The following is a 25,372-nucleotide window of genomic DNA, read 5'->3' as shown; positions in this document are numbered from 1 at the left end:
CCAGGATGCCAGCACCTTGATCTGGTACTTCCCAGCTTCCAGACTGTGAGAAATAAATTTCTGTTCATTCTAAATTACTCAGTCTATGGTCTTCTGTTATAGTAGTACAAAATGGACTAAGACATTCCATTTCTATCTAATGTCTAGAAAAGCAAATCCCTAGAGAGAGAAAGTGGATCAGGGGTTGCCCAGGCCTGGGAGGTGATGTCTAAAAGAGATGGTTGTTTCTTTTTGGGGTGAAGAAAATGTTCTGAAATCAATTGTGGTGATGGTTTTACAACTCTGAACATATTAAGCCATTAAATTGTACAGTTGAAAAGGGTGCATACATATGGTAAGGGACGCATGGTATGTTCATATGTCAATAAAGCTGTCATCAAAAAAATAAAATCAGATATTAGTAAGTGCTACGTAGGTTATTTAAAAAGCAAGATATGATGAGCTAGTGGGTGGCTACTTCCAGGCAAGCAGTCCCTGGGGAAGGACCATTTAAATTGGGACCTGAGTGACAACTGGCTAAAGCATAAGAGCCTTTTAAAAACCTCCCAATACTCACAGTGAAGGAAGGGCTCATTGCCAAGGTCCTTCCCTCATAATGGTGAGAACATCCTATCAACCCTCTTGGGAGAGAAAGAAATTCTAACGACTGGGCCACTATGCATAGCTTGCCAGTAAGAAAAGAAAAACAACTGTCTCCCACACCTGCCACATGAATTTTTGGTTTCTGTTTTCCTCATTTGGTTTGGCTGACACTCACTTGTTGCTAGTGCACTTCTTTTATGAGTCTGAGACCAGGATCCCAGAGCAGCGGCAGGTCTGAGCCTCAGCACTGCACCATATTGTCCTTCCCTGGAATCCAACTGTTTTTACAGCAGAGCATTGTGTTTTGTGAAACTGAACAGCACGACAGGATGTAATTGTTTGCTGCTACAGTCAATCATGAGTACCATATGCTGTCTTTGTGACATCAGTCTGGATTCATTCAGGAACCAGCACAAATCATCACAGTGGCAGACAGTTCGGTACCTCAAGACTAATTCTGTCCTCATCAGACTCTCAAACCTCCATCAGGTTGCTCCTTCAAGTAACTCAGGCGGGGTCTCTGCCAATAACAACTTTGCATATGCAAATCTTATCACGGTTTTTCTTTCATTCAACATGGGCCCCGCCCGAAGCGGCTAAACGAGGACACCATTTTGACAAGAAGATTCGGCTCTGAGTCAGAAACCATATCCATGCGTGAATACATTCTCAACCGGAGCAACTTCCAATTCCAATAATGTCCTCAGTTTAAGAAAATATATATAAAGCAACTAATTTTCTATGGATATTTTAGGCACAAAATGTGGGCAAAATTGAGTCAGAAGGGACACCTCAGTCCAAGAGAGAAAGAGTAAAAACCACGTCCCAAATGAAGCCGGCATCTGCATACCTCTTTCTCTTAGTCTACTCTAAACTCAGCTGTCTCATTTAAACTACACTCCACACTCACTGACATTGACCAGTTGGCTTTTTGAACTATGCCTTCAGGTTCTGCCTTCTTATTCCCCTGTGAAAATATAGTAACATTTGAAAACCTCATCTACCTATGCTCTCTGGACCTGGGTCAGCCATTCAGCTCTCCAAGTGCAAGCTGAAGTATCACCTGGACGTCTCATTAAAATGCAGATTCCTGGCCCCAACTCAGAGTTTCTAAGGTGGGGCCCAGGAATCTGCATTCTTAACAAGCTCCCAGATTGTTTTGAACTTACTGATCCAGGAATCACACTTTGAAAACCATTGTCTTATGTTGTTTATCACCTTTAGATCAATCATTCTGGGGAAAAGTTTCCTACTAGGGTCAAATCTCAGACTTGGAAGTCAAAAAAATCTGGTTTAAAGTCTAGAAGCTGCCACTAAGAAGTGCCTGACCCTAGGCTAGTTGCTTAATCTCTCTTAGTCCTTAATATCTCATCAGTAAAAAGGGAGAAAATAGTTCCTACTTTGCAGCTAATTCTTAGACCATGCATAATTCATTGTGGGGTTCTATAAATGTTACCAATATTTATAATTAGCTCTATATCATGACACTGTCTTTAGCAAGAATTTTTGAACAAGGTCATAATAGGAATATTTCACATTTTCTTTTTAAATCGAAATATTTGATATTGGACTTGCTGGCTTGAGGGTAGAAGCCTTAAAAAGTTTTTAGGCAACAACAAAAAAGCCACACATAGAATCAAATAAGTAAATATGTTTAGAGAATACATTTAATCACCTAATCCCAGTTGGTACACACTGAATTCAATGAACAAGTACGAGTTCAGGTATTCCTGTAGGCATGGAACGACTGTAGGAACAGTCGTAGCTCTAGGAACAAAGCAGCTCTAGGCCCTCAAATTCGGCCCCCACCCCTACAGGAAGTTTCCATTTTCCAAGACAGCTCTGTCTTTGGGTCTGGTAGTATTTTGCCTGGCACCAAAAAGAGGGGAGGGGTCCACATTGTTTGTGATATTTACCACCCATTTTTTAAGACTTGTAATAAATTGAGTTCTTTTTGACTATTGCTATATTTTTATTACATTCAGGAAATATAGAAAAATATATAAAGTACACTTTAAATCAGTCCTATACCCATTAACCAGAAAAAAACAGAAACAAAGAAATAAAAAGCACTAAGATATTCATATATTTTCTTTCAGTCTTTTTTAAAATGTGCACACATAACGTATATCTAACAAACAAGATGACAGTGTATATACTATCATACCATCCTCTTTTTTAAATTTAACATATTATGAACGTATCCTAACATTCCTAAATACTACCTTCTTCTATAGCATCATTTTAATGTCTGCATTGCAATCTACCTTTTGGCTGTTCCATACTTTATTTTCTCAATTTCCTTAACTGTTTTTTATTTATCAAATGAGATGGTGAAATTAAATTCTGACCCAATCTCCTTTATAACATTTTTTTTCCTGCTGCCCACAATTTTCATTCTAGGACCCACTATATTAACCACTATTCTGATAACCAGTTGTAAATGAATATGAGAATTCAATTTTAATTTGCATGTCAAATGGATTTTAGACTGACTCAAAAATTACTTACATTGTTACTATATCAGAAAAGCAGATGAGTTGGTAATTTCATTTTATTCTTAAACAAAGAAGTCTTACCTTCACGTTATTGTGCAACAGACTAATCTGTAGCCATTAAAAAGAGAAAAGATAAACTTTTGTGACATGATATAAAATGAGTTAAAAGCAAAGGAAGGCAACTATTAAACAGGCTCACAGGGAGAGCTTGTCACTGGCATGGTTTTAAATATCATCTATCCACAATCTGATGATTCCCAAATGTAAATCTGTAGCCCCAATCTCTCCCCTAAACCTCAGAGTGGTGTATTTAACAGTGCATGTCTCACTTCCACGCAGATGACTAGCAGGCATCTCCCATTTAACAAGAACAAACCTCAACTCTTCTCATGCTCCACTTCCCCTAACCTCATCCCCTTCCAGGAAGACGTTTCCTCCATTCTATACTCCTTGCTCTGGTTGAAAAACAAAAACCAAGGTAACAGCAACAACCTTGAGACTGCCTGTCTCCTCTCTTTGTATTCTATTAGACTTCTCATCCACCAGCAGATCCTGTTGGTCCAATCTTCAGAATATATCCAGATTCCGCCACTTTTCCTCACTCCCATCACCAAGACCCTGGTCCCTGTCACCACTGCTCACCTGGTTGCCTGGATAACTGCAACAGTCCTTAACTTGTCGTCTTTCTAGTACCTTTGCCCTAATCACTCTGTCTTTTCCAAACAGCTTCCAGAGTGCTCACTTCAATAGCAAAATCAGTATATCTCACCTTTTTTTCAAAACTCTCCAATAACTTCCCAACTCACCCTAAGAAAAATCCACAGTCCTTTCCATGGCTACAAAGTCAGCTAGGACCTGGATCACAGTTACTTCTAGACCTCACCTGCTATGCTCTTCTCCTCATTTTATCTGCTCCAAAATCACCAGCCTCCTCACATATGAACACACAAAGCACAGACTTCCCCAGGGCCTTTGCACGTGAGATACCCTTTCCGTGGAACAACTGGCCCTTAGAAATTTTTAAGCCTCCTTTCTCACTTGCCTCAGCTCTCAGCGCTTTACCAGAGTGACCATCCCTGGTCATCTCTCCTGCCTCACACTGATGTCTTCTTCATAGCATTCATCAACTCTTGATAAATATTGATCTGTTCATTGTTGATGGGCTATCTCCCCCTACAACAATACAATAAACGCCTTGGGGACAAAGACTATTTCTTATTCTCTGCTGTACTCTTGCTTCCTAAAACAGAGGCTTACACAAAACATTTACTATTTATTTATAGAATGAATATGTTTTATATCTATGATGCAATCTGTATTCCAGAAGGATACAAAAGAATCTGGTAAAGTGTTTGATTTTTAGAATGCAAATTGAAGGTCTGGGATGACTGAGCTGGGAGAGACATTTCACAGTGTATATTCTTTTGCACTATTTGCATTTTGTATCATGTGCAGATAGAACCCCTTATTCTAAAAACTTTGTTTTGAAATTAATGCATCTCAAAACAAATCATGGCTTCCTTGCTTATGTGCACACTATTCCATTCACTGGTTTAAAGAACTTTTTAACTATGAGTAAGGCACTGAGGGATAGGTAAGTATACCACTCGTGCAAGAACAAGTTCGTAAAGAGGAAATACCCTCCTGCTTCATACACTGTGGTATTCTAGGTCCTCCCCCTAGCTTCAGCCCTAACCCCTTTGGTTTTCTTCAAATGACACTACAAAATAAAAACCAGGGGAAGTCCAAAGAAGACTAGAAAGAGTTCTCAAAGAAACCGAACATAATTTCAAGTCTCTAGAAAGAAGTATTCCAAATATCTCATGAATAGTAAATATGTTTTTAACTGAATCTTAAAATGTTAGGTTTATTTCTACAAAATCCAGACCAAATGGCCTCCCTTAAGAGAGAACAATGGCCTTAGATAATAGTTTTCTAAAAAAGACTTTAAAAATCAAGCAGGTGTTTGTGTAGTGTGCAATCTATTTACCAAATCTGACAAATCTATATGTGTGAGGTTTATAAAGTACCCTCATAAAGTCTGCACAAATTCATTTTGTATGGTTTGGTGCAGGACATAATTTATTGAGATAAATACATTGGCTGCATTCTTTTGGGCTCTTTTCGCTTGAAGAAGCAGGTTCATTTAATCAATACAAACTGCTTAAAATGCTAATCGCTACGCTAAGTGGCAGTAACCAATTCCTCTGGAACAGAGATGCAGATGTTATTGAATAAGTTTTGTAATCATTGTGGGGCCACCACGTGGTTGATGAGAAGAGAAAGTCATTCTTCAGAGACTGTAGGACATGCCCAGTCTCTCTCACGCCCAGTCCTTCCTCACCTGCTGGCTTAGCTACACTCCCACAAGAAGAATGCTTTCTTTAAAGGATCTAGTTTTCAATCCAATGAGAGAACTGAACTGACAGCTTGTTCTTGCTTCCCCAAACACACGAAACCCCGTGAACACATACAGCTGATACACGTGTAAAGACTGGTTAATGTCCACTCTGATTAGAGAAGGAGAAAATTATGCCTGAATTGGCAATTCTGTTCTCAGCACAATGGTATGTTCACTGAGTGATCGGTATGTCTTACTGTGGATTTTTATGCATAAAGAACAGCAAAGCACAAAGTTCACGCTATGCTCTCTTTAGCTCCCGTTCTATTCCTTCTCTTTTCTTGGGACGGTCACACTTCTTGAGAGCACATATCATTTTTTTTTTTTCTTTTTAGAATCAAGGGACCAGATCCTCAGATTCACTTTTGAGCAGTGGTTCTCAAAGTGTGTCCCCTGGCTCAAGCAACCTGAGCACCTATTAGAAATGCACATTCCAAGGCCCCAGTCCAGACCTGCTAAAACAGTAGAGGTGGAGCCCAGAAATCAGTGGCTTAACAAGCCTGGCAAGCAACTGTGCCGCACACAGAGGCCGGAGGTCTACTGCGTCTTCCTCGTCCTTCCCCTGGCCCTGTCACCTCTCCCCACACCACAAACACACAGCAGGCCCTAGAGGCCCTGCCTGCTTTCTACCCCTGGCAAGTCTCCCTAGTCTGTTCCTTCCTTTCAGTTCCCACTGAGGATACGCCCAGGGCTTTGTGCTCCCTTCCCAGCTCTCCACTTACTAAAATGTGAGCCACTCAGCCTCAGTTTCTGCCTCTATGAAACGGAGCCACTATTACCAATGAAATGCAAGACACTCCAGTATTTCAGAAGGTAATATAGCAACACCTATTTCAATTTTATAAAATACTTGCACCCTTTGATTCAATAATCCTACTCCTGAGTTTGGAAAATGCAATTAACTATTAAATAAGTTTAGAAGGTCAGTTAAACAAGGTTAACAGTATATAAGAACATGTATACAAGAATGTTTACTGTAGTATTGTTTATTAACAGCAAAAAACCTGATATCTCAATAGATAGGTTCAGTGAATTATGTTATATCATTAAGACCATGCAGCCATTGAAAGGAATGACTAAGACCAAGGTTGGCAAACTTTTCTGTTTCGAGCCAGATAGCAAATGGCTTTGCAGGACGTACAGTCCCCGTCACCAACCACTCAATGCTGCCGCTTCCCTGTGCAAACAGCCATGAAGACACATAAGTGAATGGCGGGGGTGTGACTGTGTCCCAATAAAATTTTACTTACAAAAACAGTCACAGGCTAGATTTTGCCCCTGGGCTGTATGTAGTTGGCCAACCCCTGAATTAGAGTTAGACTACGTGACTTGGAACTATTTCCATGAAATAGCTACTGTTAAATGAAAAAACTAAGAAGAGTTTTTAAATATGTGATATGATCACAATTTTATAAAATAAACAATGGCCCCATAGCACCCATCTTCTGTATCTATCTGTGTGTGCATGCAGACATAGGTATCTGTGCAGGGCTGTGTGGGTACACAGGAAAACTTGGAAGATACATATGAACCTCTTAACAAGGTTTAGAAATTACTAATAAAGAGAGAGGAGGGGAAAAGAGATGCATACAAACAAATAATAAAAAGAAAAAACATGGCACTCATCATCATCTATACAATCATAATTTTGCAGTTAAATTTTACATACATGTGTTTATGTAAAAATAAATTAAATAAGATTGAAAAAAAAACCAGTCCCCATCTCCAAGGATAGTTGTGAAAATTGTACAAAATAAAGCAGGCAGACTCTCAGCAAAGAGCCAGATGGAGCTGCTCGTTCCAACTCTAATTATCCCTCAATTAGATGAAGCCTCCTAACTGGGTTTTCTGCTTGCACGCTCGCTACCTAAAAACCCCCTGCCCTTTCCCTCACCCCTTTCAATGAATTCTGCATTCAGTGATCTTTGTTTCATCCACTCACTCATTTCATCCATTTATATACTCTGGGCACCATTTATAAGCCACACGCTGTGCTGGCAGCTGGAAACTTAAATAAAATGCGGATCCTCTACTCCCCAGGATTTTAGAGTGTATGGCCAGAGAACGAGCCGAAAGCCCAGCTTTGGTCATGTCACCGTCCGCCTCCACGGTGGTGCCCTTTACTCTACAAAAGAGAGCAGACCCTCCTCTGAGCTGAGCTCTCCCTCCTGGGAGCAGAGAAGATTTTGTGTATATGGCCACACCTAGTGCCTGCCATGATCTCTGGTAGGTAGTAGGCACTTAGTAAAAAGGGATTGGAAGATTGAAGTTGATGCATGAACTGATGGAACAAATAAATGAATCATTAGCGTGAATGAGAATCATCTATCATCTGCCTTCCCCTTGCCAGTTTATCCTCTCACTACAAGTCAATAACAATAACAGTTCAAGTTGCTTCTGCATTTAGTAGGTACCAGGCACTGTGCCAAGGAATCACGTGCTTTATCTCACCTGGCAAGGTATGATCTAATGTAACCCCAACCTTACAGAAGGGGGGATAAATGCCAAGGATATAACTAGCCCAAGGAACTGGGCTGGAAAAGATGCCCAGCCAGGATTTAAGACCTGGTTATTCCAGAACTACAGTGGCTAATACAGCCCTGTGTATTTCTCACAGAAAGTACTGAGGATGTTATGAAGACCCTAAACGATGGACTCAAATCTATTGTTTTCCAAAATGTAGGGAAATGGCAACTGGCCAAACATCTAGGCTGCAAGGAGCTGGGAATGTCCCCACCAGCTTGAGGAACAGGATATTAGAACATTTACAAGGGCCTTGGACCCCCACTGGCCCAGGCGCCTTCTTTCAAGTGCAAATTAACTATCTGCCAAACATGCGGTCTTTCCAGACTTTCTGTTGAAACCCGTCCTCATGGGCTGCCTAACTCTGATTCCAGCTCTGACAGATGTTTGGCAGAAACCACCCAAAGAGCCGTCTTTACTTTCTCCAGCTCCTCTCTGTTGTTCTGACACTTGGAGGAAAAGTGATAGGTATTCCTATCATCAAAATGTTACCAAGATATCACAGACTATTATGGAACTGTCAAGGAAATAGAGCAAGCAGCAGCTTACTTCTTCCGTGTTACAAAATCCAAGGAGAAGTGGGTAGGAGAGAAAGATTGTTCTCCTGCTTAGGAAAAAAAATGCAGCAAAGACACTATTGGTGAGCAGAACTCTGGCTAAAACAATGCCTCCATTGTGGCTTACAGCTTTGACAAAGCAGACTGTTAGCGAAATCAACCATTTGAGGCCAAATTTCCAAGTGCAGCATTTTGCTGAGCACCAGATGCACTCAAAGGGTTATTTTCATGGGGAATGAAAGTGATTTGCATCAATTTATTCAGAGCCATCTGAATTCTCAGCCACATGCATAAAACAAAATCATTGCTCCCTTTGCCTCTGTTGACTTTTTATGCCTCCTTACTAAGGAAACCCTCTCTCCCACCTGTACATTAAAATAGATATCCTCTGGGACTGAGTTTTCCATGCCTTTTAAAGCAGACTTGCTTGGAACTTGAGCCTTGTTTGGGGCATTGGGAGGGAACTGGAGTTGGTATTCTGGCTTCAGTTTTCTTTTTTCTCTATGCCCATAAAATAATTTATTCAATCCCTATTTTGTTCATTCAACAAACCTGTGAGCCCTGTGTCAGACCCTGAGCTTATTACAAACCAATGGGGCCTTGTCATCCCTGCCTTCCAGAGGCTTCCCAGCCTCCAGTGGAGCTGCTGCCCACTCAGAGGTCAGCATTCAAAGTAACTGCAAAAGGCAACCCACCCCTAGGATCAGATTAACCCTTTGGACACCAGGCTCCCACTCACTGGAAGCAGCTGCTTTGGTGACAAGATGCCAAACACACGTGCATGGCTTGGACGGGTTAAATAAGTACACTTGTATCTAATGCCTGAGAACCAGGGTCTAGGGTCGGCTCAGGGAACTAACTACAGCCTGCAGACCAAATCAGAAAGAAAGAATGGTTTTTACATGTTTCAAGTAAAAAAGAAGAGGAGGAGGAGAAGTGAAGGAAGAGAAAAAAGAGGGAGGAGGAGCAGTAGCAGAGACCTTACGTGTCCCACAGAGCCTAAACCATTTACTGTTTGGCTCTGCCAACCCCCGGTGGAGATGAATACATCACTTATTTCCTAGCTTCTCAAAACAGATGAGAAACTAGCTTGAATTGATTTCATTCATCTCTCAATCCTCATCCCCATTCCTATCTCTGTCTTCTTCGCCGTGATTGACAATGGACACTGCATTACTCACCACCGTACCTGTGGTCTACGGGGTGCAGCTGTGGTCCTCTGCGCTCAAGGGAAGGCCCCCAAGTGGGGGGATGTTCATGGCGTGGCCTGGCCACCATTGGCTTTCAGTGCGCCGCCTACATGAGGAGCCCCCAACTCAAACAGTAACTTTAGCTTTAGAGTTTATAAACAAAGCTACAACCTGTTCGCAACACTCAGTGTGTTTCCCTTCCTGTAGAGGCACAACCAAGAGCTAAACAACAGCCACGGCACAGTGACAGGTGCTCACAGCCCTGGGGAGGGAGTTATCAGGTAAGGCAGCATTTATTTAATAATCAGGTAAATGTGCTATTCAAACACACCACTGCCCACCGCAAGTTATTACGTTTTATGAGAGACTGGAAAGGAAGCCCTCAGAGAATGAGATTTATTGAACAAAGTCATAGCAAGTTTAAGCAAGCAGGCTGAGTGTCATCTGTATCTATCCCATCTGAATGAACAGTTTAGTACGTTTTAAATGTCTATTATTAAAGGTAGGTTAATCCCATTTAGCTTTTTTTTTTTTTTTGGTTTCTAAAGAATTCATGCTGCATGCTTTGTGACTTAGTTTAGTTGGTTTAACTTCAGCTGAGTAAGTACAGCACGGTGGCCCAAATGTGGGCACTGGAGCCAGTGGTCACCCGGGTTTAAGTCTTGACTCCATCACTTCCTAGCTGTGCGCCCACCCTGCAAACTCCTCGGCCATGAAAAGGGGATGATTGTGCCTGTCAACACAGAACTTTGAAGATTCAATGTTAATACGGGTATGGTGTTTGGAATCGGGCCTGACACACCGTAAGTTCTCAGTGAGTGTCAGACACGTCATCACCCTCAGCAACAGCGACGGCAGTGTGTAACTAACCCTTGTTCATGTCCCTATCAAGCTTTAACTCTCAACCACGTGTTTTTAAAATATCATTATCTTTTTCCTGTAGTTGAGTTCAGTGGTAGTGGGAGAACCCTCCTTCGCTCTTACCAGTCAAATCAGTTCAATCTGCCACATGCAAGAAATTCACCCACTGTTTCTGTTTCCATAAGTGTAATTATGTAGCCATGGTTTAAAAAAATTAAATGGAAGAGATAGACATAAAGGGAGATATAAAAGTCCTTTTCTAGACTCTTAAACCATAGTCTTGATCCCCAAAGATGGCCAGCATTAACACGTACCTTTGTATCCTGCCAGAAGTTAATTTTCTGTGCTTCTAAAAGGATGTGTGAGTGTCAGAATCTGCCTTTTGTTCTGCCTCATATTCATTCATTTACTTTACACATCTTTGATATGACTGCATACGATTCCCTTCATGTAGTCATTACCATACATGGCTTTTCTACTTCTAGATAGCTGCCCAATATAATTCCTGTTATATTAGGTGCCATAATCAGTCCCCTTTTGGTGGCCACTTGACCTCTTTTTAGTTATTTCTGTTATTGTAAATAAGCCCCCCAAGAATAGGAACTTCACCTTCTTCAGAGCCATTTCCCCAGCATCTCCCACATTGCCCAGTGGACAGGAGGGCTCAGCAAATATTTGTTAAAAAGGAGAATGTAATAGGAAAGGAAAGACTCCTCCATGAGCATTTGTGTGCACAGCATTCTGGCTTCTACTAGTATATCTTTAGAGTAAATTCTTAGTAGTACTATTGCTGGGTTAAAAAGCTGTGTGAATTTTATCTTGATAAGTAAGAACAAATTGCCCTCTAAAGAGATCCCAGTAAATTAAACCCACGGAACTATACCATTGCATGAGGGGTATACATCAGAATGCCTCATCTAAATTTTAAGCTCCTTTAAAGATTAAAAAAATTTTCTGCTTTATCATATGTTCTTCTTAAGATCTACTATATTATTTTCCAAGTAATATGTAGGGTTTTTGAAGGATAACTAATATGCCAGGATATAAAAAGGGCTCAATTCAGAAGGGGGAAAAGCTGATAATTGCTTTAAGTAGTACATTTTAAAAAATCCATAAGTTAACCCAATTAACCAGAGCCCATAAATAGAAGAAGAAGTACAAATAGATTTTTTTTGTGTGGGGAGGGGTGGGGAGAGTGAGGAGGTTGAGTTGTGAGAGGAGCGTTTATATATGTAAAACCGTAACATGCAAAGGTCTATTTCAGTGTCTGAACAGTAATAAAATTGATTCTATGATATTTTCATGCCCTCTATATCTAAGAAAAATTGTGTAGCATATTGCTTTTAAAATTAGGTTGAATATAAATTAATTTGGTTTCAAAAATTGTGGAAGAACGCCACTTGAATTCTACAAATCATTAGCAAATTGTATTTGCAAAACCCAGTTTGGAAGTAAATCAATCCATTAACCAAACAAAAAGAGGTGCCAAGGAACAGTTCAGACTGAACTCCCAAACCTAGTGTAGTCAGGGCTCCAGAGCACGGCCGAAGTCATCCCGGGGGCCGGAACGTCACCCTCAGGGGAGCCCTACGCCAGGCCCCCGAGGAACCTGCTAAAATGCAGGCATTCTCCACCTTGAGGCTCTCGTCTTGAAGGAAATTCTAAAAATGACAGGCCCAGTCGTGGAATGAGGAACATCCCACACTGTGCCACTCCTTGTTCCAAAATTAGACTTCGTCATAGACACTGATCTCAAAGGCGGCAAAAATAGCGAGCTGCTCAAGGGAGTACCCAGCGTCTGCAGTCTCCGTGCTTCTCCAGCGAGGCAGCTGGCAGCTGGGAGCACACACGTGCCTGCCACCCCATCCCCTCCCATCCAGCAGTCGTCCTTCCCTAATACTCCGGACCCACCCCTCCTGCTTCGAACACCCCCTCAGAGTGAAGAATAATAATACATGGAATTTAAACAGTGGGAGGTGGAGGAGGAATTCTAAGATTGCTATCTGGAGAAAAACTAAAAGGAATGGGGTTTCTTTTAACAGTGATTTTCTTTAAAGATATAAGTTGACAGATGTTTCTGAAAAGTGCTCTGATAATCAGGGTAATTTGAAAATGCTAAGACTGTGCTCAGTGGGGACATAAGAGCTTTAAAACCCCTCAAAGGAGTGAGGCTTTGCAGCCAGAGGTGGGGAGTTAGGAACTAGATGAACCACCCCGCATTCCTGGCTCCAGCAGTAATGAGCTCTGTAGCTTCGGGCAAGTGACTTCACCACTCTCAGCATCACTTTCTTCATCTCTAGGATAGGGACAGGGATTCCTTCCAGGTCAGGGGTCATGAGTAAAATGTTCCCTTCCATTGTAAGCCCATGGGAGCAGGGGCCCCGAGTGTTTATTTACCACTGTATCATGCAGCATGTAACTGAAGATAGTAGGTGCTCAATAAACAAGTTTGAATGAACAAATGAGTGAGCATAAACGAATGAATCTACTTCACAGAGTTATTGTGGTGACTGGAGAAAAAGCAAGTAAAGTATCTGGCATATTATAGGAGGCCTCATAGATGGTAGCAGCTATTACTGCTAAAGAGCCTGGCTTATAGCAGATGTTCAATACATAAATGGTATTATTAGCAAACAGCACAAAATGGGAGAAATATTTAAAAGGTAAAAATCAAAGCACTAAGTAAATATTCTTCTGGAAGTTTGCATGGTGTAGGGGACACACACGAAGGTGGCCCCATGATCTCCTCCTCATGGTGTGTGTGCCCGTGTGGGGTCCCCTCCCCTTGCCTGTGGGCAGGGCATGTGCCTTGCTTTTACCAGTAGAATATGACAGGATGACGGGTGCTACTTCCATGATTATGATATGGAGGATCATGGCCTCCACCCTCCAAGGAGATGCTGGCTTGGATGAAATACGTGGCCACGTTGCAGAGCCCCATGTGGCCAGGAGCTGAGAGTAGGCTCCACGCAACAGCCAGCAAGAAATGGAAACCCTCAATCCTACAACCCCCAGTGGCTAAACTCCACCAGTAACTATGCGGGCCTGGAAGTGGATCCCTCCCTGGTCTTACCTTGAGATGAGACTGCAGCCCCAACAGACACCTGCACGACAGCCTTGTGAGAAACTGAAGCAGAGGACCCAGCTAAGCCATGTCCAAACTCCTGACACACAGAAACTCTGAGACAATAAGTGAGTGTTGTTGTAATGGTGCATAGTGTGTGGCACCTTGTTACACAGCAATAGAAAATTAACACACGTAGACGTCAACTGGCCACAGCATGGCCAGCCAGTCCCCGCAGAGGGGCCACTTGACAAGTGTAGCCATGGGGAGTGTCAGGGACCGCAGAGGACTGAAGAGTGTGGACACATGGGCGTGCCTAATCGTTGCCATTTTGGGATGTGAGATCAATATGTCCAGATCTTTTCACTTTTCAGGATAATATAGTAATCTGAGCTTTATGTGACACCTCTTAATTTTTACATGGCGGCCACTAATTTGGCGTTTTTAGAACAGCAGTGAGCTAATCTGTTGCAGGATAAAGAAAACATGTCCAGGGGCTTGATTCAGAGATACAGCGTAAGGTGGGGCTTAGCCCAGCACACCTGCTCCAAATCTGAGCCCCACCACTCCTAAACTGGTGGCTTTGGGTCTTTAATGCAAGAGTTTTTGTGAGGTAGAAAGTACACACACAAAAAATATTTAAAATATCATCTGTTGCAGAGTAGAGACACAATACATTGTTAATTTATCATTATTGATATTATTATTGTTTCAGTTTTCTATGGCTGTTGAAACAAATTACCGCAAATGGGTGGCTTAAAACAACACGAATTTACTGTCTGACAGTTCTGGAAGCCAGAAGTCCAAAATCAGTTTCACTGGGCTGAAGTCAAGGTGTCAACAGGGCTGGCTCCTTCCGAAGGTTCCCGGGCAAAATCTGTTTTCTTGCCTTTTCTAACTTCTAATGACCACCTACAGCCTTTGGCTCGCAGCCCCTCCCTCCACCTTCAAGGCCAGCCACATGATGTCATTTCATCTCTCTCCGTCCCTCTGTTCCCATCATCACCTTGCCTCTGTCTGACTCGGAGTCCTCTTCTTTCCCTCTTATGAAGACCCTGTAGCTACATTCATCCAGCCTCGATAGACCAGGGGAATCTCCCCATCTCAAGATCCTTGACTTAATCACCTCTCCAAAGTGCCTTTTGCCATGTGAGGTAACAGTCACAGGTTCCTCAGATTAGAGCTTAGACATCTCCAGGGAGCCATTATTCAGCCTATAGCAACTTTCATTACTATCATCTGACCCACACACCTCCTCATTGTGAGTGTTAGGATTCAGGGTCATAAGGCAGATGCAAATCAGTCCACTCAGGGCTGTCACTTCAGACTGGCACAGATCTCACAGTGCAGCACTCTGTCTGCAGGTGCACTCCGGGAGTTTCACTATCCTGGCGGTTAGCAGTGAGTCAGTGCTTCCTAATAACGAGGCTGGGCTGGAGGTGAGTGTCACCATCTTTCTCCAGTAGCACCACGGCCATCTCAGAGAAGCAAGCCAGCGGCGGCATACAGGCAATTCCTCGTGGAGAATCTAGCCAGATCTGTGTGGATCTATCCTCTGTTACCAGAAAAATCAGAACAATAACCCAGGCAGGATGGGCCAGTCATACTGTCTTCATTTGTTGTATTTTAGCATGCTATCTCCTAATCAGGGATTGATTGAAGTACACTGAGTACATTTAAGCTTTTCACAATCCCCACGTTAATTCCTTGAGATTCAGATCCCATTTCGAAGCTTACTCATTTCCACCTCGAACAGGATCCTGCTGCTTTAAAATCACATTCACTTTACAGAACCTGCTAAACATACAGCAAATTAAGAGCAAGCGACATTATTTTCTAGTTAAATTTTCAAAGGGATGATCTGAATGAGGTACTCATATTCCTGATTAATTTTTAGTGAAACTAACAAGGTTGTAAATGGAAAAACATGTGTATGTGTCTTTCAAGCACAAAACAATTTATGCGAATTGATGGCTTTACAAATAATGTAACCTTGGAGAAACTTTAGGTGCTTAAAGGCGTCTAATGGGATAGCTACACAACGCTAATGCAATGACATGTTGCTCTGCAAGTTTTAAGTGATTTAGTTCTACTTCACAGCTCTTCCCCACCTGCATCCATTCATTGATCTCTCTCCATTGCAATATCCAGAATTGGTAAGAATATGGGGAAGTGGATAACAACACTAGATCTTGGAAGGCTACTTGGAAAGAAAATCAAATCCTCAAAAGCCTTCACAACCTTTGATTCATCAATTTTTAAGAATTTAACCTGAACAACTACTCATTGATGCATACAGGTTGAGCATGGAGCTAAAGCATAGATTTAAAAATCCATGGAACATACATATAATATGATAGAAGCATGAAATACAATGTTGCAGATGATTTTTAATGTAGATATGTTTTTTGCAAAAAAGCTAGTTACAAGCCATGTGTTCGATATAATTCTGTTTTCTCTGTATACATAGTTAAAATGCTGGCAAGCTACACACTCCAAAGTCAGGGATGGGTGCAGCAGGAGTAGCAATGATTGACTTTGTTCTTTTTGTTTAGCTGTGTTGTTTGCAATTTTTCAATAATGTATGGCTTCCTCTGGAAATAAGGAAATAGTATTAGATAAATATAACTATATCTTATACTTTCTTATAGTAATTTCTAATTTCTGATTTCTAAAATCTATCAAATTATATCATTCCCCATTCAATCTTGTTTTTAGATTTGTTCTACTTAGTCACTCTGAGAAAGAGGAGAGAGAGAAAGAGCTAGAGCGAGAGAGAGAGAGAGAGAGAGAGAAGGACGAGGTGCAGATGAAATGGATGTAGTTGTTTCTGGATAAATCATCTGCTGCAGCCATTTTCATCAGCCATTGCTAGGATCAATCTGGACCAACCAGTCTGCTCAGCTATTAATAGCAATACTAATGATGGCTCAGCTATTAATAACAGTAATAACAGCTACATTTCACTGAAACTTATTACACGAGGGGCTCTGTGTTGAACGTGTTATGAGCATACCTCACTTAAGCCTTACAAGAAGACTTTAAGATAAACACTATTACTGTCCCCATTTTAGAAAGAGAAAACTGAAGCTCAGGGACACCAGAACCTTGCTCTCTTCCCCAAAGCTGGCATGGGTCAGAGTTGGGTTGGAACTAGGCCTGGTTTTGTGGGCAGTGATCGTGAACACAGTCTGACGGCATTGACCTTCATCTCTGCTTTATCTGTGTCTACTCCTGTATTACATTAGTCAAGGTTTTCCAGAAGCAGAATGAACAGAATACATATAAATATATATACAGGGAGAGAGACAGAGGGAGGGAGAGAGAGAGAGAGAGAGAGAGACTATAAGGAATTGGCCCATGCAATTATGGAGGCTGAGCAGTCCCAAAATCGGCACCCTGAAGGCCTGAGAGCTGATGGTGATGAGTTCTAGTCCAGATTCAAAGGCAGGAGGAGACAATGTCCCAGCTCAAGACAATCAAGCAGAGACAGCTAATTCTCTCTTCCAGTCTCTGATAGATTGGACGAGGTTCACTCATGTTACAAGGGGCAATTTGCTTTACTCATCCTACTGACTGAAATGTTACTGCCATTCAGAAACACCGTCACAGATACACCCAGAATACTGTTCAACCAAATACCTGGGCACTCCGTGTCCCGGTCAGGTTGGCATATAAAATTATCCATTACAACCCCTTCATTCAGCCCAGGCCTCGGCAGGCTGAATTATTGCCACCTCTGAAATTGTGCCCGTGTCTACAAGTCCAGCTCTAGTTTTCTATGAATGCTGAAGTCAGCCCCAGCTCTCAGGGAGCGCTTGCTCTTTAAACTCTGGCCTGAGAGCCAAATCCAGTCTCCTGCCTGCTTTTACATGACCAATAAAGCAAAAACAAACAAAAAAAAATGTTTATTATATTTTTAAATGGCTTGGGGGAAAATCAAAAGACAAACAATATTTCATGATTGTGAAAATTATATGAAATTTGAATTTCACTGGCCCCATTAATAATGTCTTTTCTGGAACACAGCCATGGCCCTGTGATGACATATTTCCTATTGCTGCCGTTGTGCTACAATGGCAGTTAAGTAGCTGCAGCAGAGACCACATTAGTCCACAAAGACCAAAACATTTACTCTCTGTCCCTTATTTACACGAAGCTTTGCTGACCTCTGTTCTAAAACCCCAGAGCGCTGCGTATAAAGTCACTTGGGGACAATCTGGGACTGCTTTGGGACAGATCATCTTGCTGGCATGCTTGCCCCCTCTCGTTATATCCAACCACCCCACATGTTTAAATCATAAATTTTCAAACTATCCTAATCTTACCATGCCAACCCAAATTTTTCTGGTTTTGCAGAATTCCTCTCAGGTGTGAAGTTCTATGTATATGTTTGCAGCCACAATTCATGATTTGTATTTTTTAACTGTTGTGCATTCATTCATGATTTCATGAATTTACTCTTCCTAAAGAAACGCATGAATCATAACTCTTTGCGCAACCTATAGTCCCTAGCATAACACAATGCAAAGTGTAGGTGTTCTGAGGGCGTGTTTATGTGTGCTCTTGTGTGTCTGTGGCATCTTTATACATGGATGACTATGAAGGTTCATTAATCAGACACAGCAGATACATGGCTGTGTGTAGCATGTCATCTGCACACAGGTTCTCTTTAGCCCACAAAGCGTTGCTTTTTAAATTTACAACAATTACCAACTGGAAGGTGCTATATACAGACACAAATCTTTGTCTTCCCTGGAAAAATGAAGTGATCTACCTACACAGATTCCACAATCTTATGTCAACAGTTGTCTGGTTTTGGGCTTTTGACATTTCCCTCCAGTTTTCCCTCAGCCCTCAGCTCTCTTCTCTCATTTGCATCTTCTTTCTGACCCCTGCCAACATTTGAAATGATAATTTCTGATGTAGCTACATTTAGGTAGATAATCCACGTCGCTGTATCTACAGATGTCCCTTCATATCCAAATGGATTTTATAATATATACACATATAATAACTGAGTTGCAAAGTAGGTAACAAGGATGCACGGTTATGCTGTTACCAATTGGCCACTCTCAGCATTCCAGGATGGCATTTAATCCAAGTAATACTCTGGTGGGTACAGAAGTAAACCATCTGCTCAAATAACGCTGGCCATATTTTTCAGCGCAAAGATTACCAGATTGCATTCTACAGTGATATACACTGGGACATACGGAAGAAATTCCAAACATACCATCGAATTTTTCACGCTCTGTAGCAAGCGCTCGTGCTGCTCGGCTATGGCCAAGGCAGCAGAGTGGACTTTCTGATAGATGGCCTCCCCATCTCGCGTCTGAAAGATAAACAGCCCTTCACCAGTCTCACACATCCTGTGGAAACAAAAACAAAAAGCTTCTGAAAACCCAGCACCTAGAAGTTCAATGCACTAAGAGCCTAGAATACTCCATGAGGCTGTGCGCATATATTTTTTATGAGATTAGGATTCTTGCTCACATCTGCTAAGTAAAGTTAATTAAAAGCAAAATGCTCAGTGTCCAATTAATTGTTATTAATAAGGGCAGGGAACTAATCACTCTAGGCTAACATGTGCTGAATGTTTTCTTTTTTAATCACAAAGCAAAGTAGGAGGTTAATACAGCTGATTTTTTATTTTGAGTATAAACCTTGTATCTCATGGTGTCACTCTCAAAGAGAAATACCTGCACGACCCCATTCCCTCTCCTAGTCCCTGAATAACTTCCCATCAGAAGCTATCCCGGTCAGCTCAGAGGTTCAAGAATGTCTCTTGTAGGTGCTCCATGTCTCTTGTAGATTCTGTTCTTACATTCCTTACACACAACAGCTTTAAGGATTCCTTCATTTTTTAAATCCTAGAGCAAATATCACTCCAGCTTCCCCTCAATGTGATGAATCAAATTCAGTTAAGAATTTTTTTTTAAAGGAGCATGGCTGTGCTAAATTAATGTTTGGAACATAAGAGAAGTTTTTCAGAGAAAGCAGTATGGGTTTGATAATAAATGTCCATTATTCAGAGGAAGATTATCTCCACCTCAGACTGAAAAAAAAAAAAAAAAAAAACCACACCCAGAAATGAATTTCATTAATAAGGGGACATTGGTGCACACAATTAGGCAAGAACCAAGTAAATGCTTTTCAATGCAATATATGTTAACATATTTGTGTTTAAGTATATACATATTAAATACATGTAATTACTATAAATTTTTTAAAGTACTTGAACAAAATAATATGCAGATACATTAAAAAATCTTTTATTTTGATACATACATATATCAAGAGTAAACTAAGAGGTTGTTTTGGTTTGTTTGTTTTAAAGAACCTAATTATTCCAAGATACAATGACACTTCTTCTATTTCTGAATCACCTGCTGAAGAATTGGGCACTGGCTTTTGTGCCTGAGTTTTGCTCACATCTAAAAAATTATTTAATACAGCATAGAAATTAAGCACATTTTCAGCTAAAACCACTGTTAATTTTTTATCTACCCCAGTCTATGCAGTGAATGCAATGAAACAAGGAAGATACATCCCTCTCTACTTCTTTGCAGCTGGCACAGTACCAAGACCAAATGGCAGTTTTCTGCATATATGGCATGGCCTAAGCAATTGGTCAAAACCTGCCTAGTTTGAATTTCATGAATATGGACTATGGAAGAAAAAGAAAAAAAAATGATGGCTCTTTCAATAAGCTAACATAAAGAACTAGCTCATTTAACATTGATCATGTGATTTTAATTATTAAGTCATCCTAATCCAATAAAGAATTAAAATTAAAATTCAAGGCATTTTCAATAGTCTTATTTCCTTCCTGAAGACATCTTAAAATACTTCAACTCTTACTGCCACCTCTTTCTTATTTAGCCACCACACAAACTTGACTCTACTACTGGCATCTAATTCTGTACAGTTTAATGGTTTTCATACATCTTTTTTCCATCAAATATGGAAATGATTAGTTGTTAAGAAGAGGAAGTAGCTTCAATCAATTCCTTAAGCAGAGGCAGTAGCCTTCTGTTGCCCTCAGGGCAGAGATCCCTGTATATTTACTGCCTTAAACACCAACCTTGGTTCTATAAACGATGAAGGGACTGGTTTGATTGATACATATCAAACTTTGAAGATATGTTTCTCAAGCTTTACAAACTAGTGACTTTCAAAATTACTGTTATACCACAGTAAGAAACATAGTTTAGATTATAACCCAGTTTATTTATCAATCTATCATCAATCTATAACATGATGATATTTTCTATTCTATCTTATTTTTTAATACTGGTGGTGGAATTCTTAATCTTTATCATGACTCATTAATTGGCAAGATCTACTTTTTGAAAATCACTCTTTTATCCAACGTCCACTGTTGACAAACATAATGAGTCGACACCCTTCCTTTAATGACATTTAAGTCTCTAAATAAATATTGTGATAAAAAACAAATGAGGTCAAAACAATTATAGCATCAGGTATTCTTCTTTAATGTATACAGACTTCCCTGGTCTTCACATGATGGTCTGAAACACACACACACACACACACACACACACACAAACATGCTTACCACGAACAGAAAGGACCAAGGGTCACAACCTTAAATTCCATTAGTGTTCAGAGAAAGTGAATTGATAAAGTTGCTCAAACCTACTACAACCTAGAGTGGAGGGAATGTGGCTAGCAGAGATCACAGGTCCTTTTTAAGAACAGTAGCCATGCAATCCCACTACTGGGTATCTTCGCAAAGGAAAAGAAGTCATTTTACCAAAAAGATACTTGTACTCAAATGTTTATAGCAGCACAATTCACAATCGCAAAGATGTGGAAACAACCCAAGTGCCCATCAATACATTAGTGGATCAATAAAATGTGGTATATGTATACCATGGAGTATTACTCGGCCATAAAAAATGGCGAACTAATACCTTTTGTAAAAACCTGGATGGAACTGTAGACCATCCTTTTAAGTGAAGTATCACAAGAATGGAAAAACAAAAACTGTATGTACTGACTACCAAATTGAAACTTATAGATCAACACTCAAGTGCACATACAGTAGTAAAATTCAGTGGAAATCATAGCAGGTGGAGCGAGGAAGGGATGGGTGAATTCATACCGAATGGGCACAATGCACACTATCTGGGTGATGGACACCCTTATAAGTTGGACTGAAACTGTACAAAAGCAATTCATGTAACTAAAACATGTTTACCCCATAATATTCTGAAATTAAAAAAAAAAAGGATAGTAACCATGGTAACAGTCATCCCTAGTCAGATATTTACATGGGGAAATGGAGGAATATGAGTCCAATGTAGCCACAGCTTCTGGTTGTTTAAGAGAAGCCAGAAATCTTTATTTTTATGTGAAGTCACCTGAATTTTAAGTGTTAGCAACTTGCTCCATTTTTTTTAAGCTGTGAGAGCCAAAATGCCTTGATCAACCAGATCTGGCTGAGATGTCACCAGCGTGCATTAAAGAGACAAAATGCTTTAAAAAAACTCTAAGTAGAACAGAAATTAGGCCTTTGGTTTGAATTATTGAGACATGTGTTCACACTGCTCAGAGAGTATGAACAACCTGAAGAAATTTAAGTAGTGCTCAAAGGCACTGCTCAAAGTTCTCCAGTAGGACAACATGATCCAGCAGGTTGCCAATGACCAAAAATTGACCTTCATATGCTCTTTCATGTAGCCTCTTCTAAACTCTACCCACAAGTTCTTTTCTCTTCTACATGCCTGCCCCCCCAAAATTGATTTGTCTGGAACTGTTCCATAACCAGCTTTACAACTCTCTAAAATGTTACTACAGGCCTTTCTCAAAATAATATAATGGGCTAACTCCCTAAGGCAATAAGAAGAAAAGAGGGGGTAAAAAAAACAAAGTGAAAAGAAAAGCATAACAAATAGGCTAATGGTCTTATATAACCTAATACAGCAATGACTGTTTTTCATCTCCAGAGAAAACGCAACACAGAACAAAGATGTTCTAATGGGTTCACCCTTTAGGAGAATAACAAACCCACGTGTTTTGACTTTTTATAGTTTCAATTCCTTCTTTCACTTTATCCATTGATTTTTACCCTGGACAATTTTCCAGCATCCAAAGTGGTCCCAAATGACCCAACACTCTATACGCTAACAGAAACCAGTGGGTTGGAAACCCAGAGAAAGTAAAATGGTGAGTTTAAGATCAGCCTTTTTATCACCCTCTGTGAGGATAAGGATTCAGATGTAAGAATACTGTGGCCATATAGAATGCGGTTATAGTTTTGAGTTTCCTAATAATTACTTTGCCTAAATGATATGCCTGTCACTCTAAACCATAGATTATTCGATTAGTCAAGAACCCAGAAGAAACCAAGAGGTCAGAAAATATCAGGGAACTCACTGATTCTTCCACACGCTGAGTATGTCCAGGCGAGGTAAGAAGAGGCAGGAGCTTGACCTGGGATTGTCCCTCACCAGCTTTGTGACCCAGTCCAAGTTATTTAACCTTTCTAAATCTGCATTTGCATTTGTAAACAAATACGACAATAACTCTCATCTAGATCTACTGCAAGTATTACACGTGATATGTAGAGTGTACAATGACATCTTCAAGTAAAGGGAGCTTCCATTATTCCACTGGGATGTCAGCTCACGTAGGAAGGGATTTTTTTCTGATTTATTCACAGCTTTGCCACTCACTCATGCCTAGAATATGGCTTGGCTCATATTTGGTGCTCAAGAAATAACTGCAGAATGGATCGTGACATTGTAAGTTGCGCTAGGAAAGGCATAGCTGGGAACCTGACCCAGGCTTCCAGCAAGTTTTACTGAAAGTGAGAATTCATTGAGTCACCCTTGTGGGGAGGAAGGGGTTGGAAAGAGAAAGCAGGAAGAACAGAGCTGACAGAAAGAACTGCGCAAATGAAGCCTTCAGGTGGGACACAGGTGAGTGGATCCAACATGTCGGAGAGGGACTGGAGCCCAGTGGACAGAGCTCAAATGTGACCTAATCTTCACTCCTGTGAGCAGTGGCCACCCACACACTATGGTTCTCATAACTCTGGATGCCCAACTTCAGAAGCTCTGTTCTCTCCTTTTGCCAATGACATTTCTCACCAACATATTTTATTAGAAAAATATCAGCAGGATTGAAATTATGAAAACTAAAATAAATTATTTCATGGTAGACAGTACTATTAATAAGTAAATTTGTGCAATAAGCAAGCCAGTGAGTTTCATATTTCCTTACTTCCAAGATGCATTTTGTGCACGTCTGTGTATGTCTACGTGTGCGTGTGTTTGGAACACTCAGCCGTGGCTAAAACCAGGATGCATCTCATATTCAACATGTAAATTTCACATAGTTTTTTCTCCTCTCCTCCCCTTCCAAAGTGGTCATTAAACCAATGCTGAATTTTACATTTGCAATTACGTATTATAATTGAAAGAATGAGGCACGTGTCACACCTACATGAGACAAAGCACGACAGCTGCCTAGGATGTAAAGGAGGCACAGACACAGGCTTTCTCTTTGAACAGCCTGGAATTTATACAGGGAAACAAGGTCTGCATGTGTGAAAGTGCCCGTGAATAACATAATGGTTGCATGCGCCATATTGCTCAGAGGGGCAATGAAGAAAGGACATGTATAGCTGAGCAGAGGGGTGTGTGTCAGCATTGCTACAAAGAAACTTTGGAAGCCAAAAACCTGAGAGAAACAGATCAGAAGCACCTGGCAGAGAAGGACACAGAATTAAGAGGAAAAAAAACCCTGCAGAGCGTTTACATTCCTTTGCCTATGAAAGTGAGGCAACTAAAATTATAATTGGAACAAATGGAGTAAAATCCTCCTGCCCCCACTCGCAGGGCCATAACGTTGCCAACAGCACTATGCACAGACATGAAATGAGCAAAACAGGAGGCTTAACCGCATGGGAGGCTGAACCACAAGTAGCTCCACCTTGAGGAAATTATCTGCGAGGGGTTTGTTAGGAGCTGAAGGTCGATGTCAGCACCACTGACACCAGCTCTGTTGTGGCCGCATCATTCTTTGTTGTGGGGCTGCCCCAGGCATTGCAGGGCGTTTAGCAGCATCCCTGGTCTTTACTAACTAAATGTCAGCGAAATCACCCCTTACACAAATCAATAAAGGGGTGCAAGGTGAGAATTAGGGTAAAGAGCCCCAAAACTCTGCAAAGGGCCAGACCTAGCTAAAAATAATGATAATAATTAGTGGCTGTCCATAATTGCTACTCCGGAGTCACATAGCTGGTGGTCATAAAGATTCCTAACTCTCTCTGTAGATAACATCACCCTTTTGAAACCTAAAGGCAGTTTCTGAGATATCTTCCAGGCCCTGCATTCCAGTGGGTCGCTGACCCACCCAGACCAGCGGCCCAGACCAAGAAACAGACTCAACTGGAACTGTGACCTCACAAACTGAAGCAATATGAGAAAGATGATTTTTGCAGCCCTCTAATTTTGCCCCAAACCTAGCCAATTAGTAAACCCAATTGCCTAATCCTTTGCCCACCAAACGATCCTTAAAAACCCTGTCTCCCAAATTCTCAGGGAAGCAGATTTGAGAAATTCCTCCCATCTCCCGGCTTAGCGCTCTGCAGAATTAAACTCCCCATTGCAACCCGACCGTCTCAGAGTATTGGCTCTTCTCTGTGCAGCGGACAATGCGAC

At 41.0% G+C, this 25,372-nt stretch overlaps 1 protein-coding gene across 2 annotated transcripts in view; it reads right to left on the bottom strand.

Moving 5' to 3' along the window:
- The window catches only part of DOK5 (docking protein 5), a 142,564-nt gene that overhangs the window by 13,630 nt on the left and 103,562 nt on the right, over positions 1-25,372 (bottom strand). For both annotated transcript variants that reach the window (XM_069496069.1, XM_069496070.1), the window contains exon 6: positions 18,913-19,048. In XM_069496069.1, the coding sequence (XP_069352170.1) occupies positions 18,913-19,048 (136 nt within the window). The remainder of the gene's footprint in view (positions 1-18,912; positions 19,049-25,372) is intronic.

Source organism: Eulemur rufifrons, chromosome 20, assembly GCF_041146395.1.
Source record: "Eulemur rufifrons isolate Redbay chromosome 20, OSU_ERuf_1, whole genome shotgun sequence".
Taxonomy (NCBI): domain Eukaryota; kingdom Metazoa; phylum Chordata; class Mammalia; order Primates; family Lemuridae; genus Eulemur; species Eulemur rufifrons.
This window is presented reverse-complemented; position numbering and strand designations above follow the sequence as displayed.